The sequence below is a fragment of the Eptesicus fuscus genome, chromosome 6, assembly GCF_027574615.1.
Source record: "Eptesicus fuscus isolate TK198812 chromosome 6, DD_ASM_mEF_20220401, whole genome shotgun sequence".
In the NCBI taxonomy this organism is placed as follows: domain Eukaryota; kingdom Metazoa; phylum Chordata; class Mammalia; order Chiroptera; family Vespertilionidae; genus Eptesicus; species Eptesicus fuscus.
Genome location: NC_072478.1, coordinates 29,353,647 through 29,370,164, shown reverse-complemented (window position 1 = coordinate 29,370,164; position 16,518 = coordinate 29,353,647). Strand labels below are relative to the sequence as shown.

Genomic DNA, 16,518 nt, shown 5'->3' with positions numbered 1-16,518 from the left:
GGGAGGGGGCTCTGCCCTCCTCCAGGCCCAGCCCTACAGCTGTTGATGTTTGGTCCATCTGGGCTGGTCACTCCCTGCTCACATTCCCACTGCTGTCTCCAGAGAGAAAAACTCAAGGACAGTTGGACAAATCGGTCACAGGCCATACTTTCTATCACTGGTGGGAAGGAGATAGGCAGCGGGGCCAGAACAGAAGGGGCTTTGAGCTGGCCCAGGCTTGTAGGGGAGCTCAGGCGCTGGCCCCCAAGGTCACCTGAGGGAGGCGATAGGGGCTGTCCTCCGGCACACAAACACCCTGGGCTGGCCCATATAAGCAGAGTGGCCAAGCCCCTTACAATTCCCAGGATGAGTGCTGCACCTCTCTCTCAGCTGGTCCTGGTACTATGGGCGATGGGAACCCTGATGGGGGCTGGGACCCCTGGAGAAGAAACCTTGCCTGGGGAGCCTGCAGGCACTGGGGGTCTCATCTTCCACCAAGACTGGGACTGGCCAGCCCCCCAGGTTTTGCCTCCAAGCAGTCAGCGAGACTCCCTGTGCCTGGTGACACTGGCTGGTGGCAGCAACAGCAGCAGTGCCCCCCTACAGGTGATGGGAGCCCTGAGGGGCTACGAGCAGGCCTTCCTGGAGGCCGTGCATCGAGCCCACTGGGGGCCTCGTGACCTGGCCACCTTTGGTGTCTGCACCCCTAGCCATGAGCATGCTGCCCTGCCCCTTTTGCAGTGGCTTAGAGTGTGGCTGGGGGAGCCCCGGGGGCAGCAGCTGGTGGTCCTGCACCTGGAGGAAGGTACGTGGGGCCCATGGCTGAGGCTGGGCAGGTTACTCTGCTGTGGTCCCTAGCCATCATTCCCATTACTTGATGACCATTATTTTCCCAGGTAAGACCCCAGACCCCTCTCTGACCTGGGGAAGTTGAAGCCTATGGCCCTGCTCACTTGGGCTGGGCTGAGTCTGCAGCCTGGGAGGTGTGTGCCCTTAGCTTTGCCAGTGAATGCTGGGCTCCCAGACCACCCCTCCTGCACTGCCTGGGAAGGTTCCCACTCCAGGAAGGAGCCATGGGGTTGGGGCCAGCAGTGGAGTGCCCTGTGACACAGCAGGTAGCCCAGAGAAGAGGTGGTCTGTCCTCAGGGGCCATTGACCTCAGATACACTTCCAGGAAGGGGCTGCCCACGTGACACATGGACCTCCACTCAGGAGATCCCCAAACCCAAGAGACCTCAAGGGTTCAGGGATGACAGGCAGCAGCCCACCACCCGCCCAGTCAGTCCTCCCACCCGTGTCCTGGCAAGGTCCTGCACCTTTTGTTGAGGGGTGTCCACCCCACGAGTGTCCCAAGGCTCCCAGTTGGGGTGGAGCTCTCCCTCCCTGAAGGACAGGCTTGGGCGAGGGGCTCAGGCCTCAGTAGCTCAGCTGTCCTTCCCCATTATCCTGGCGGCAGTGACGTGGGAGCCAACACCCTCACTGAGGTTCCAGGAGCCTCCATCTGGAGAAATCAGCCCCCCAGAGATGGCGCTGCTGGTGCTGTACCCCGGGTCCGGCCCAGAGGTCACTGTAACGGGGGCCGGGCTGCTGGGCACCCAGGTACCAGGGTTGAGTTGGGCATTCCTTCACCCCCAGTAACCCTTACCCATAGCAGGAGGGGAGGGGTGGTTAACCGTCTTCACCTCGGGGGAAGGCTCAGGGGGCCAGAGCAGAACCTGGAAGGGGTGCTAAGGGCAGTGAACAGAGCAGGGCTGGCATCCTGCGCCCCCGCCCAGCCAGGCTGAGCTCCCGTCTCCTCAGAGTCTCTGCCTGTCCCGGGACACCGGCTACCTGACGCTGGCAGTGGACCATCCCGCGGGGGCCTGGCGCGGCCCGGGTCTTGCCCTAACGCTTCGGCACCGCGAGAACGGTAGGCTGGGAGAAGAGGAAGCGGGCGGGGGCGCGGGCCGCTGCCCTGGACCCCAGCTCCTGACTCAGCCTGGCGCCTTCCCCTCAGGTACCTCCCTGAGCACCGCGCAGCTGCAGGCGTTGCTGTTCGGCGCCGACCCCCGCTGCTTCACGCGGATGACCCCGGCCCTACTCCTGTTGCTGAGGCCCCGGCCCACGCCCATGCCCGCGCACGGTCGGCTGGACACAGTGCCCTTCCCGTCGCCCAGGTGCGCCTTGGCCCAGCCCAGGGGCACGGGGAGGTGGGGACAGCTTAGCCCAGAGCCCACACCCAGTCTCCGCCTTCCAGTCCCACCCCGGAGCCCGAGGAGCCACTACCCGGCACTGGCACCGATCCCTTTCTGGAGACACTCACGCGCCTGGTGCGAACGCTGCGGGGACCCCAAGCCCGGGCCTCGCCGCCGCGCCTGGCCCTGGACCCTGCCGCGCTGGCCGGCTTCCCGCAGGGCCTGGTCAACCTGTCGGACCCTGTGGCACTGGAGCGCCTGCTTGACGGCGAGGAGCCCCTGCTGCTGCTGCTGCCACCTGCCGCTGCCACCACGGGGGACCCCACGCCGCTGCAGGGCCCGGAGTCCTCGCCGTGGGCGGCGGATCTGGCGCGCCGAGTGGCCGCAGAGCTACAGGCGGCTGCCGCTGAGCTGCGCGGCCTCCCAGGGCTGCCGCCCGCCGCCCCGCCACTGCTGGCGCGCCTGCTGGCGCTGTGCCCCGGGGACTCGGGGGACCCAGGCGGCCCCGGCGGCCCCCTGCGCGCGCTGCTTCTGCTAAAGGCGCTGCAGGGCCTGCGCGCCGAGTGGCGCGGGAGGGAGTGGAGCGGGCCGGCGCGGGCACAGCGCAGCGCGGGGGCCAGGACCGCGGACGAGCCGTGCGCGCTCCGCGAGCTGAGTGTGGACCTCCGTGCTGAGCGCTCGGTCCTCATCCCCGAGACGTACCAGGCCAACAACTGCCAGGGCTCCTGCGGCTGGCCGCAGTCCGACCGCAACCCGCGCTACGGCAACCACGTGGTGTTGCTGCTCAAGATGCAGGCCCGTGGGGCGGCCCTGGCGCGTCCACCCTGCTGCGTGCCCACGGCCTACGCGGGCAAGCTGCTGATCACTCTGTCGGAGGAGCGCATCAGCGCGCACCACGTGCCCAACATGGTGGCCACCGAGTGCGGCTGCCGGTAGCTCCGCGCCGCGCCCCGAGTGGCGCCCCTGTCCATATTTATTCGGAACCGAGTCATCACCCCAATAAAGACCACAAGCGCACGGCTGAGGTGTCCGTGCACGTTTGGGGGCAGGCGGGGCCTCCTTCAGCCAGCTCTCTCTTGGGGCGCAGGGCTGGGTCATCCGGGTGGCACTGCCTCCTCCCTTCGCTACCCCCCTCCCCCACGTCTGAAGTTCCCACCCCTGTCGGTCAGGCCCCGGGCTACATCCGGGGTCGAGGTGCAAAGGAGCAGGCGATGTGGGGGCCGCAGCACGCGCTTTATTTCGCTAGAACCAGGGGCTGCCCGGAAGGTGTCCGGGGATTCTGGCGCAGGACCCAGGGCCGGCTCAGTCTCGCCCCTTCCCGGCGCGGGACTTCTGGCGGCCCGGAGGCCAGTCCTCCGCGTTGGGGCGTCGCGGAGAGGCCCAGGCCTGCCTCTTCCTGTGCTTAGGGTCTCTGGAGTCCCGCACCCACGGCCGATGGCCTTCTTCTCGTGCCTTCCAGCGCTGGGGTAGGGATTCCCGGGGCTCCCTGGCGGGCCGTGGCTTCTCCGGCTTCCATGGTCTCTCTTCAGTCCGCGGCCTCTCCTTCCGCGGCCTCTCCTTCCGCGGCCTCTCTCTCTGCGGCCTCTCCTTGGGCCCTTCGTGGGCGAGGGGCGCGCGCTCCTCCCCAGCGGCCTCCTCAGGGTCCCCTTCCTCCTTTTCTGCGGCCTCCGCACTCCTGGGAACCTCTGCCTTCTCCTCTGCCTGCACCTGGGGCGCAGGGGGTCCCGACGGGGGAGTCCAGGCCTCGGGCTTCAGCTGCAACGCAGTGCGGGTTGATGGAATCAGCTAAACCCTACCCCTCCTCCCTCCCCCCACCCCCCCCCCCCCACCCCCCTGCACAGCCCCTTCCTTCAAAAGAGGGTGCAGCGCCCGACGTCGCTGAAGGACACGCTTACCGAGGGCGACGCTGGCTTCTTTGGCGCAGAGCTTGGAGGCACCCATGGCTCAGGGACAGGGGCAGGGGCGTCCGCCACTCCAATCACGACGTCTGAGAGGGGACGGGAGGGGGTGCGAGTCAGCCGGCGCCAAGAGCCAGGCACACGTCCATCCCAGCCCCCGCCGCTCCGCAGCTCCCTCTTCCCGGGGGCAGGTGTAGGGGACGAGCCGATGCTCCCAGGAGCTGGGCTGGATTCCTCCGAGCCCTTGGCAAGCGTGCCGGTCCCCGCTGCTGCTGCGGGCGCCCCCGACGCTCCCAATCTCACTCCGGTTGCTAAAGGACGGGTCCTATTTCTCCGCGGCTGCAGGTGCCGCCCGTGGCTCATCCTGGGCGTGCAAGGCCCATGGGGGCGTGGGGGGAGCATTCCCCGGGAAGGGAGGTGCACTGAGCTCCATACTGGGAGGGGAAGGCTCCCCTCCTCCACGACAAGGTCCACAGTGCGGGGCGGGGGGGGGCGGGTGGGACGGGTTCGAGAAGGAGGCCCGCAAAGCCCATCCTGGAGAGGGTCCCGGCGGACCTTGGAGGTGCACAGAAGAGGAGGTGCACATGCTGGGGGAAAGGAGTCGCGCAAGGGGAGATGGGAGGGACGTGGGCCTGTTCCTCAGGGAGGGGGACGCCTAAGACCCAGACCCGGGGGCACAGGCTCACCGCGACACAGCTGGAAGGCCGAGCCCAGCAGCGCCACCAGCGAGGCGAGCACCAGGCACTTGTTGAGCGACAAGTCTCCCCAGGGCAGCTCCTCGCTCAGGGCCGGGGGCGGCGGCGGCGGCTGCGGGGGCGGCGCGGCCTGAGCCTTCTTGCGCGCGGGGCTCCTTGGGGCTTCAGGAGCAAGTGTGGGGCTGGGCGCGGTTCCAAGGGGCGGGCCTGCACCCTAAACCCCGCTCAGCCCTGCCTGGCTGTGTGGACCTAGGCAGGGGACTAATTTGGCAGCGTCACTGGTATGCGGAGAATATTCTAGATAATTAGCTGAAGCTTAGTAGCACCTTAGCTGGTGTTATAATGACCTAGAGGCCCGATGCATGAAATTTGTGCAAGGGGCTCGGCCCCCTGCCACCTTGGCTGCTTCTGCCCCGCCCACCACGGCCCCCACTGCCTTGGCTTCATCCCAAAGGTCGTCTGGTCTAATTAGCATATTACGCTTTTATGATAGATTAGCAGAAGCTCCCAGACCTTTTAGTTACTACCTGTGACACCTGGTCACCACTCAGCCAGGAGCCAACATTGCAGCACCCTGTTCCCCCTTCACCCCAGATCCACCCACCCAACCTAGGACCAACTCCCCGTGTCAGTCCATACCCACCCCCCACTTCACCCCTGCCTCCTGCAAACCGACTTGCTCCTGCTTTCAGCTTCTCCTTGCTGGGTCCTGGGGCCACTTTGGCCACAGACTCCTTTTCTGTCTTCTTGGGCCTGGTATCCACTTTACCCGCAGGGCTACCCTCAGCCTCTGGCTCCTGAGAATCCTGTGGGGAGTCACCAGGCATCTTGGGTATTTCCTTCCGGTCTTTCCTCTGAGGGAGCCCAAGACCTTCCCATGGACTGTAGAAACCCACCCTCCTTGGCCAGGGTGTCCCTGATTCCAGGGGAGTCCTGGGCTGGAACCCTAGAGCCCCAGCTACTCACGTGGGACCAGCTGCTGGAGTCGGCCAGCCTGGGTGTCACTGTTAGTGGGAAAAGAGGAAGAAGACTCAAGGCCATGGGGATCCTCAGGCCAATCCCACCCTCCCCCAGGCTCTGCTGGGCGAGGGGCAGGTAATTGTTCCCACTTTACAGATAGGAAAGCAGAGAGGCACACAGCAGTTCCCTGGCAGGCTGGGATTGGAACCCCAACCGGTGTGTCCCAGCCCCTCTTTGGGGAGCGGGGAGAGCTTCTTATAGACCCCTGAGGCACCAATGAACCAGCAGCGGGAAATGGGAGCACAGTTCACAGTTTAAGCCCGTGTAAGGGTCCAAGTCCTGGTCTCTGAAGGCGAGCCATCTTCAGAAGGGGGGGGGGAGGGGCGTGGTCTTCATCCTGCCAGCACCCCCAAGGATATCGCCAGCCCAGTTCTCCTGGGGCCTGCCTGGTCAGAGGTCAGCCAGTACAGAGAGGTCCTCACCCGCCTGGCAGCTGCCCAGGCCTCCATCAGGCTTCTCCAAGGCCATGGTTGTCATGGAGATGTCTGAGAAGCAGCAGGTTCAGTTCAGACTCAAGCTGTGGAGGGGGACGGGGGATGGGAAAGAGGGATCTTGCATTTACTGAGCCCCTGAGTGAGCCTGGGCCTGACCTGGGTGGGGAGGATCCTGAGTTCATGTATTACCCAGCCTCTGCCTCCCCCCAGCCCTGAAGGACCCCCTTCGTGGAGACCCCATTACTTGGCAAATTCATACTCATTCAGGGCATGGCCCAGGTACACTCCCTGACCCCCCCAGGTCTGCCTTGGGACCCCTCCCCATTGGCTAGTCTCTCTGGGGCCCCAGCATCCCTGAGTACACAGTAGAGGCTGCTGTGACCCAGAAAGGATTAGGATCCACCCAAAGTCACAAAGAGATGAGCAAAGAGCTCAAACCAGAACCCTGGGCCCCAGGGTCGGCTCATGTTCTCTGAGACCAGGGACTATTTTTATCCGTTGCCCAGGAGCCATGGAATGGGCCAGCATGCGGCCCATCCCCTTCCAGACCTTTGCGCCCTAGGGATCTCCCTCTGGACCATTCTCACCTGCTGTACCTGGCACCTGGTTCCCCGCTGGTCCCCTAAATCTAGGAGCTCAAGTTCCAGCAGCCCGGACCCGCCTTGCTCTGGCCACAACAGGCAGGGGAACGGTGAGGGGGTTCTGGGGGCCTCTCTATCCCAACACTGGGGTCCCTGTCTCCTCTCACTGCCTCTGCCCCTTCAGAGCAGAGGCGGAAACTGAGGCTAAGGACGGAGGTACTGGCCAGAGGTCGTACGAGAGCCCGAGGTCAAACCCAAGTCTGTCGGCATCGCAAAGCCCTGCTTTTCAAGATCCCCGGTACCTCTGGCTGCCTGTGTTAGCGTGTCCCATCTCTGGGCAAAAAGGTGACTCTGCTCTGGGTCTGAAACAGGGCAGTGGAGAGGCCTAATGGGCAGGGGGTGTGAACCCCTAGGAGTGCAGGGGGCAGCCACAAGAGTTGGGGACCCCCATGGACCTCAGAGGTGCCCTCCCCAGACCCCTGGGGACGCTCATCTCCGCCCAGGCCTCCCCCTACCTCACTTACTTCACAGCCAGCATGCTGGGCCTGGTAGACGGGATGGAGATGGAGGGTGACTCCTGGAAGGACAGCAACAGGTGGCCAGAGGCAGAAGGGTGGGCCAATCAGCTCTGCGGGGCTGGAACAGGAAGGGGAGGAGAGCCAGGCACAGCTGGGGAGTCGTCCCCCCCTCCCTGCTTGCAGGAGGGCCAGGCATTGGCTGAAGGGTGACCCACCCCCACTTCAGCATAGAGTCACTGTCAGGCTGGCCCTGGTAACCCTGGGAATGTTCTTTCCTGTCCCTAAGCATCAGAAGAAGGGGCTCTAGGGGTGAGAGCGCCATAAAAGGTGGTCCTCTCGCCTTCTCTGTGGATTCTGTCAGCAAGCCTTTATGAACCACGGATTGTGTGCCACCCCCACAGCCGGCCTGACCCGCGGAGCCCAGGGCAGCCCGGAGGGCCTCCTGGAGGATACGGCCATCTTGGGAAAGCTGGGCTCTTCGGCTCACCTGCCAAGTGTGCTCACTTCCTCCGGGCGACAGTGAGGGTGGAATGAGTTGCTCGTGCCCTGGCCGGGTGGCTCAGTTGGTTGGAGCATCGTCCTGTACACCAAAAGGTTGCAGGTTTGATTCCCAGTTAGGGCACATACCTAGGTTGCGGTTTCAATCCCTGGTTGGGGCATATGAGAAGCAACCAATTGATGTCTGTCTCTGTCTCTCTCTGTCTCCCTCCCTTCCTCTCTCTCTAAAAGTCAATAAAAATATTTTTTTAAAAAAGAAATGAGTTACCCGTATTAAATAAACACTGGATAACTGTAGGCTGTATCATGCCACCTAGTCACGTGTGCACACTTTTGTTTGGTCCAACATCAAATACTCCACCACCCAGCCCAGCCTAGCAGTAAGGGAAATTATTTTGTCATTTTTTTTTAAAAAAAAGTAACAGCTTTATAGAAATACTACTTACACACCATACAGTTTACTCTTTGAAAGTGTACTATTCAATGGTGTTTAGTACAGTTCTGCCACCATCACCTCTATCTAATTCCAGAACATTCCATCAATCCAGAAAGAAACCCCGCCCCCATTAGCAGTAGCTCTACAAACCCTCATCTCCCCCAGCCCCTGGCAACCTCTAACCCAATTCCTGTCTCTGTGGATTTGCCTGTTCTGAACATTTCATGGAATCACACACTGTGTGTTTTGTGTCTGGTATACACACATATAAAATATAAGCACAGAGCCGAAACCAGTTTGGCTCAGTGGATAGAGCGTCGGCCTGCGGACTCAAGGGTCCCGGGTTTGATTCCGGTCAAGGGCATGTACCTTGGTTGCGGGCGCATCCCCAGGGGGAGGTGTGCAGGAGGCAGCTGATCGATGTTTCTGACTGTCTGTCCCTCTTCCTTCCTCTCTGTAAAAATCAATAAAATATTAAAAAACAAACAAACAAACAAAAAACAACTGTTGAAGAGCTAATTTCTTTTTATATATATACTAGAGGCCCGGTGCATGAAATTTGTGCATGGGGGGTGTGTCCCTCAGCCCAACCTGCACCCTCTCCCATATGGGACCCCTCGAGGGATGTCCTACTGCCTCTCACAATCCAGGACTGCTGGCTCCCAACTGCTCGCCTGCCTGCCTTTCTGATTTCCCCTAACCACTTCTGCCTGCCAGCCTGATCACCCCATAACCACTCCCCTGACAGCCTGATTGATGCCTAAATGCTCCCTTGCCACCCTGATTGCCCCTAACTGCCCTCCCCTGCAGGCCTGGTCCCCCCAACTGCCCTCCCCTGCAGGCCTGGTCCCCCCCCCGACAACTGCTCTCCCCTGCAGGCCTGAGTCCTTCCCAATTGCCCTTCCCTGCAGGCCCAACTTCCCTCCTCTGCCGGCCTGGTCACCCCTAACTGCCCTCCCCTGCAGGTTTGATCACCCCCAACTGCCCTCCCCTGCTGGCCTGATCACCCACAACTGCCCTCCCTTGCAGGCCTGGTCCCTCCCAACTGCCCTCCCTTGCTGGCCATCTTGTGGCTGCCATCTTGTGTCCACATGGGGGTAGGATCTTTGACCACATAGGGACAGCCATCTTGTGTGTTGGAGTGATGGTCAATTTGCATATTATTCTTTTATTAGATAGGATAGAGGCCTGGTGCACGGATGGGGGTCAGCTGGTTTGCCCTGAAGGGTGTCCCGGATCAGGGTGGGGGTTCCCTTGGGGCATGGGGTGGCCTGGGCAAGGGGCCTGTGGTGGTGTGCAGGCTGGCCACACCCCCTGGCAACCCAAGCGGAGGCCCTGGGATCTGGGATTTATTTATCTTCTGTAATTGAAACTTTGTAGCCTGAGCAGAGGCCAAGGCAGGCCAGGGCTGCGGAAGCTTGGCTTCCTCCATAGCTGGGGACAACTCAAGCCTCCTGCTCTCTCCAGCTCCATGGCTGCCACCATTTTTGTTGGGATTTATTTATCTTCTATAATTGAAACTTTGTAGCCTTGAGTGGAGGCCTGGGCCCGCCAGGGTGAGCGGAAAGCTTGGCTTCCTCCATTACCGGGGAAACCCAAGCCTTCTGCTCGCTCCATGTCCACAGCCATCTTGGTTGGGTTAATTTGCATACTCACTCATGATTGGCTGGTGGGCATGGCTTGTGGGTGTAGCGGAGTGATGGTTAATTTGCATATTACTCTTTTATTAGATAGGATATTTTTAATTGATTTCGGAGAGGAAGGGAGAGGGAGAGAGAAATAGAAACATCAATGATGAGAGAGAATCATTGATTGGCTACCTGCTGCATGACCCCCACTGGGGATCGAGCCCACAATCCAGGCATGTGTCCCTGACCAGAATCGAACCCAGGACCCTTTAGTCCGAAGGCTGACCCTCTATCCACTGAGCCAAACTGGCTAGGGCAAGAGCTAATTTCTTGAGCTAGAGTGAAGAGAAAAATAACTTGTTCCATGGATTTAAAGATATAATTTATATCATTATACCAGCAGAGAATGTATTTCCTTTTCTAAATCCTTGCAAGCATTGGTAGAATTTAATGCTTTTTGATTTTGACAGTTACAGAATTTGAGTTTGCTATTTTAAATTGCATTTCTTTTTCCTTGTTTTTTTGTTTGTTTGTTTGTTTGTTTGTTTTTTTGTTAATCCTCACGTGAGGATATTTTTCCATTGACTTTTTTTTTTTTCCCCCCACTACCACAAATTATGCAGTCGAGTTTCCCACATTTGGGGAAATCGCAGGGGTCAGCACATCCGGAGTGCAATGGATAAGCCTCGCCCTGGGAAAACCACCTTCGTGATCATGGTATCTCCCCTGCCAGGTAAGTATGTCCATTGACTTTTTAAAAATTTTATTTTTATTGATTTCAGAGAGGAAATGAGAGGGAAGTGAGAGATAGAAACATCAATGATGAGAGAGAATCATTGATCTGCTGCCTCCTGCACGCCCCCCACTGGGGATCAAGCCCAAAACCCTGGGCATGTGCCCCTGACCGGAATCTAACCCGGGACCCTTCAGTCCACAGGCTGACACTCTATGCACTTGGCCCAAACTGGCTAGGGTTCCATTGACTTTTTTGAGAGAGAGGCAAAGAGAGAGAGGGAGGAGGGAGAGGGGGAGAGAAGGAGAGAGAGAGAAACATTGATGTGAAAGAGACACATCGATGTGTTGCCTTCTGCAGGTGCCTGGAAGTGGACAGGGATCGAACCTGCAACCCAGGTACCTGCCCTGGACAAGGAATCAAGCCCTCAACCCTTTAGTGGGCAGGCCGACACTCTAACCACTGAGCCACATGCATAGGCCAGGGCTTAAAATCACGTTTTTATGCAATTATTAGTTTAATACTTTGCATGGCCATAATTTTTCCTTGCTTTTATAGTTGTGTTTTGCACATTTTGGATTTCTTTATATAAGATCATAGATTCTTAAACTGTTGTAGTTTTTAGTACAGTTAAAATTAGTTTGTTTAAGACCTATTTTTAATCAAGTAGGACAGAAACTATTATAACTGGCTTTATACATGCAGAAACCAGTGCAGTATTTAGTATATGAAATATTTTTAATACACATCTGTCAGTGTAAAAATTCAGTGGCAGAGTGTTCATATTAAGAGTATATAAGCGTTGCCGAAACCGGTTTGGCTCAGTGGATAGAGCGTCGGCCTGCGGACTGAGGGGTCCCGGGTTTGATTCCGGTCAAGGGCATGTACCTTGGTTGCGGGCACATCCCCAGTGGGGGCCTGCAGGAGGCAGCTGATCGATGTTTCCAACTCTATCCCTCTCCCTTCCTCTCTGTAAAAAATCAATAAAATATATTTAAATAAAAAAAGAGTATATAAGCTTTGCCCTACCAGTGTGGCTCAGTGGTTGAGCGTCAACCTATGAACCAGGAGATCACGGTTCGATTCGATTCCCAGATAGGGCACATGCCTGGGTTGCGGGCTCCATCCCCAGTAGAGGGCATGCAGAAGGCAGCCAATCAATGATCCTTTCTCATCATGTTTCTATCTCTCTCTCCCTCTCTGAAATCAATAAAAATATAGAAAAGAAGAAGAAGAAGAAGAAGAAGAAAGAAAAAGAAAAGAATATATAAGCTTTGCCCTGGCTGGTGTTTCTCAGTGGTTAGAGTGTCACCCTTGGACCGAACAGTTTCAGATTCGATTCCCAGTCAAGGGCACATACTTGGGTTTTGGGTCCACTTTCTGCCCTGGAGTGAGGTTTGTGCGGGAGGCAACCAGTCGATGTGTCTCTCTTACATCGATGTTTCTTTCTCTCCCTCTCCCTTCCTCTCTCTCTCAAATCAATTAAAAACAAAACAAAACAAGACAAAAACAGCCACCAGTTTGAGATAGGCGCTGCTAATTCTGGCGCATGCCCTCTAGTCCTGGGTGGGTGTTTTTACAAAGCTGTCGCAACCATGGCCACCTTATCATCCGTCGCAGATGTGTGTGTGGATTTGTGGCCAAATCGCAACGGTTTGAAGCCTTCCTTGGCCCTGCTTCTCTCCGAAGTATGTTTGATGCATATTTAAACTAGTCGTTCTGTTTACTTCCCTTTTTTCTCGCTGCTTGCTCAAGAGTTTTTTCCCCTGAGAATAATGTCAGGAGAAGAGGCCAGGCTTGAGAATAACAGTAACCATGATGTAAGGTGATCCAATCAATTCCTTTTAAATATATATATATTTATTGATTTCAGAGAGGAAGGGAGAGGGAGAGATAGAAACACCAATGATGAGAGAGAACCATTGATTGGCTGCCTCCTGCACACTCCCCATGGGGAATCGTGCCTGCAACCCGGGCCTGTGCCCTTGACTAAAATAGAACCTGGGACCCTTCAGTCCGCATGCTGATGCTCTATCCCACTGAGCCAAACCACCTAGGGCCCGATCCTTTTTTATTGTTACTCTTTAGCATTTCATCATGAAAATTTTCAGTTATATAGAAAGATTGGTGGAGTTTTACAGTGAAGGCTCACATACCTGCTATTCAGATGCTACAGGTAATATTCTGTTGTGTTTGCTCTATTCCTTCTTTATCTGTCTGTCCATGGCTTCATCAACCCATCTCACTTTTTTTTCATCCTCACCCCAGGATATGTTATCATATTGATTTTTTTTTTTTAAGAAAGAGAGAAAGAGGAAGGGAGAGAGAGAAACATTGATGTGAAAAAGAAACATCAATCAGGTGCTTCCAGTACATACCCTGACCAGAGATTGAACCCGAAACCTAGGTATCTGCCTGAACAGGAATGGAATCCACAGCCTTTATAGTACACTCCAACCAACTGAGCCACCGGGCCAGGGCTCAACCCTTCTCACTTTTTAAAAAAATATTTTTTTATTGATTTCAGGGAGGAAGGGAGAGGAAGATAGAAACATCAATGATGAGTGAGAATCATGATGCCCTTGACCGGAATCAAACCTGGGACCCTGTAGCCCGCAGGCCAACGCTCTATCCACTGAGCAACACCAACCAGGGCCCATCTCACTTTTGAAATTACATTTCGAAGTCAGTGGCAGGCATGGAACCACTTCAGCACACACGCCATGTGCTAGAGATCAGTCAGAACATGTTTGTGGCTTTCATGGTTAGGAGAAAATCACATTGAGTGAAATGTAAAGTCTTAAGTGCACTGTCAGATGGTGTCGGTCAAATACACACCCCAAATGCCACCCATTTGGTGACATTTCCATCATCCCATGTATGTGTCTCCTGTGGCTGCTATAAGAAAGCACCAGGAACTTAGTGGCTTCAAACAACACATTTACCATCTCACAGTCCTGGGGTCAGGAGTCCCACACAGGGTGTCAAGGGGCTAAACCCAGGTGTGGGCGGGCCTGGTCCTGCGGGGGGGCTCCAGGGAGAATCATTTCCGCCTTTTTCCAGCACCAAATCCCAGGCTCTCGGCTCTTCCTCCATCGTCACAGCCAGCAGCACAGCCTCTTGCATCTCTGACTCTGACCCTCCTGCCTCCTCTTATGAGGACCTTTGATGACCCTGGGCTCCCAGCTCCAGGGTCATTCCCATCCCAGGAGCCTTGGCTTCCTCTGACCTCTGCCACATGAGGTGACACATCCACAAGTCCCACAGTTAGAAGTAGATGTCTTTGGGGGTTCCTATTCAGTTGAATATACTTCGCAAATCTTTTTTTTTAAATCATGGTGAGATCCGTGGCCTCCTCTACCCACCCCCATATGCAGGTGTCTAACCTTGCCACGCTGATTTCTACAGGACCCCGGGCATGGACCCTCCATCCTTGACATGCCCTTCCCACAACCTCTGCTGCCCCTTCTCAACAGCTCAGTTCTCAGTACCTCCAGGAAGCTGTCCCTGACTCCCTCTTCCCCCCGCTGCAGTATGGGGGCCCCTCACCTCTTGTAGACTCCCCTCTCCTAGCAGGGTACCTTCTACCTCTGATTTCTCTCAGTCCCCAGCAAGACCAGCCTGGCCAGGCGCCTGTGCTGACCCTCTGCCTTTATCCACCCTGGCCTGCTGAGCATGGTTTCCCCTCCCACAGACTCGGCATTGGCAGGTGCCCCCAGATGAGACAGAGGAGAGACAAAATGCCATTTGGGGGGGGGGGTGCGGGGCAATATCTGAGGACATCCGTGGTTGTCACAAGTGGGGGTGCTGCTGCCATTGAATGGCTGGGGCCAGGGATGCTGCTCACCCCCCATAGTGCCCAGGACGGCGTCTCAGAGAGTGACCTGGCCCAGAGGTGGAGAGTGGGAATTCATTTCCGCCTCAACAACCAGGTACTGCAGGCTCCGTCACCAAGGCTCACCAGCGGGCAAGTCTTTCAGTGCTGGATGAAACCCGGAAGGAGATTCTGGTCTGGCTTCAGTGTTACAACCTTAGAGGTGGCAAGTACCTCAGTCCCCGCCCCCACCGCCCCATAGGGAGCAAAGCAGACAACATACCCACCTTGCAACCCAGGTGTGAGTCTCCTGTGGCTGCTGTAAGAAATGACAACAGGCAGAGGCAACTTTCAGAACCAGAGCCCACTGTCCCCACAAGGGTGACACAACACTGCTCCCCACCTCCCTGCCCAGGCTGGGAGCCCTCAGACATCTTGACCCCCCTGTAGTGACTTTTCCCAACCTGCCCTACCCTGGCCCCAAACACACCCCCTTTCTCCTCCACCCTTGCAAAAAGTAACCTGCTTCTGTTTGTTTTCCAAGAGGCTGCATCCCTCCCCCCACCCCCCCTTTCCACCATGATGATTACAAATTTAAGTTTACTTTGGCCGGAAACAGCACACGGCCTGCCAATGAACAAAGAACCCTCCCCACCCCAAGTCTCGAGTCCCAGGGTCCTGAGGCTTCTGCTGGTCCCCAGAGAACTGAGGAGGCCTGGGTGTTGCCTATGTTTTACCCCCCAGATTCTGGCCTGGCAGGTGAGGAGATCTTGGAGACACCCCACTGGAACAGTCCTTTTGGGGCTGCAAGCCTACCGTGTTGGGGGTCAGCTGGGATCTCGGTCACTTTCTGGCCTCAGTCATGGTGGGTAAACACAGTGGGACTCAGTGACCAGTGGCCGGCCATTGGCAGGCCTGGATTCTGGACTCTTGGCCCAGCATCGCCCGTTTGGGTAAGACACTGGAGAGCTATGAAGAAGGAAAAAACAAATTTCAAAACCGGGAGGCTCTTCCAGCTTCAAGAAAATGTAAGGCCTAAATAATAACAAGGATACTAATTCTACAAATATGAGGATGCTTACACTCCCAATAAAAGTGTGCACCTCTGTAGGAAAATTGAAAAGAATTACAAAGTTAACTGGAAAATCCACTTGCTTTATGTTTTCCCCATGAGCTGCAATCCTAAGCAATGTCACGGATTAAATATTTTTTCTCTGGGAAAATTCTTCGGTTGGCCCAACCACTGCAATTGTTAGTTTTTGTTGTTGTTTTAATAATCTCTATCACTGTAAATTAGACATTTTACTTACTTATATTGTATAAGTAGTATTGCATTCCACATAAAAAGGAATTCTGAGACATACAGGGACTAGACACATGTTTTGCAGAGTAAATGTCTATCAGTTTTGTAATTACTCAAGGTCCCTTTGGGGAAAGTTTGTGTTTCTGACCCAAATGAACACAGTAGATTGGGAATAAAATTGAGATAAAAATGACTGGTCTGGATTGTGAAAACAAAGAAACAAATAGGAGCTGCTTCAATCCCATGTAACGTTTCGAGTTTCTGTTTGTGCCCACATGAAACCATGAAACACAGCGGGACCTACAAGAAATGGTAGTGTTGCGTGGTAAGTGCAAAATTTAGTTCTTCTGTGAAATGTGTTTCTGAATTTAACTGCCAGAAGTAATATCTTTGCTTGGGGGAAATTTTTAGTCCACACACGAAATATCTGACTTTATCTGCAAAGAGTAATATTTTGTTAAGTCCAAATTTTAGACAAAAATATTTTACTAAATTTTCAATGTCATTAACATTGAACATTCTTTTTAATTGTAAGTTGTTTTAAAACGTGAGAGACCGAATCCGGAAAGCCATCATTATGACCGATCATTCGCAGGTACGTAAATACTGAAAATAATTTTGACCTATTGGGGGTGGCGGTCCTAGGACCGCTTCCCCGCCCCGAGAGGTAGGGAGAGGAGGCCCCGCTGGGGGGAGGGAACCTAGTGACGGCGATGGGGACCACAGATGAGACTGGGCCACAGCGAGACACACCGAAAACGGATCGAGCGCGAAGCCACCATCCGGCTCCGGTCCGAACGTGGGGGT

At 56.0% G+C, this 16,518-nt stretch overlaps 2 protein-coding genes and 1 pseudogene across 3 annotated transcripts; 1 reads left to right on the top strand and 2 right to left on the bottom strand.

Annotated features, from left to right (window-relative positions):
* Nucleotides 1–345: 345 nt before the first annotated feature.
* On the top strand, nucleotides 346–3,099 carry AMH (anti-Mullerian hormone). The gene is made up of 5 exons (XM_008150663.3): nucleotides 346–784; nucleotides 1,436–1,578; nucleotides 1,780–1,888; nucleotides 1,976–2,135; nucleotides 2,216–3,099. The coding sequence occupies exons 1-5, from the start codon at nucleotides 346–348 to the stop codon at nucleotides 3,087–3,089; spliced, it is 1,725 nt and encodes a 574-aa protein (XP_008148885.3). The 3' UTR covers nucleotides 3,090–3,099.
* Nucleotides 3,100–3,369: 270 nt separating this feature from the next.
* On the bottom strand, nucleotides 3,370–15,341 carry JSRP1 (junctional sarcoplasmic reticulum protein 1). Of its 2 annotated transcripts, XM_028159300.2 has the most exons (10): nucleotides 15,225–15,341; nucleotides 14,696–14,727; nucleotides 7,787–7,879; nucleotides 7,306–7,417; nucleotides 6,189–6,283; nucleotides 5,713–5,750; nucleotides 5,423–5,552; nucleotides 4,738–4,908; nucleotides 4,049–4,140; nucleotides 3,370–3,908 (listed from the first exon to the last, which is right to left on the bottom strand). In XM_028159300.2, the coding sequence occupies exons 5-10, from the start codon at nucleotides 6,241–6,243 to the stop codon at nucleotides 3,456–3,458; spliced, it is 939 nt and encodes a 312-aa protein (XP_028015101.1). In that variant the 5' UTR covers nucleotides 6,244–6,283; nucleotides 7,306–7,417; nucleotides 7,787–7,879; nucleotides 14,696–14,727; nucleotides 15,225–15,341; the 3' UTR covers nucleotides 3,370–3,455. The 2 variants fall into 2 exon arrangements, with proteins under 2 accessions (XP_028015101.1, XP_054573510.1); XM_054717535.1 differs by lacking the exons at nucleotides 14,696–14,727; nucleotides 15,225–15,341 and adding an exon at nucleotides 12,751–12,781.
* On the bottom strand, nucleotides 10,426–10,602 carry LOC129149600 (U1 spliceosomal RNA; annotated as a pseudogene).
* Nucleotides 15,342–16,518: the final 1,177 nt, after the last annotated feature.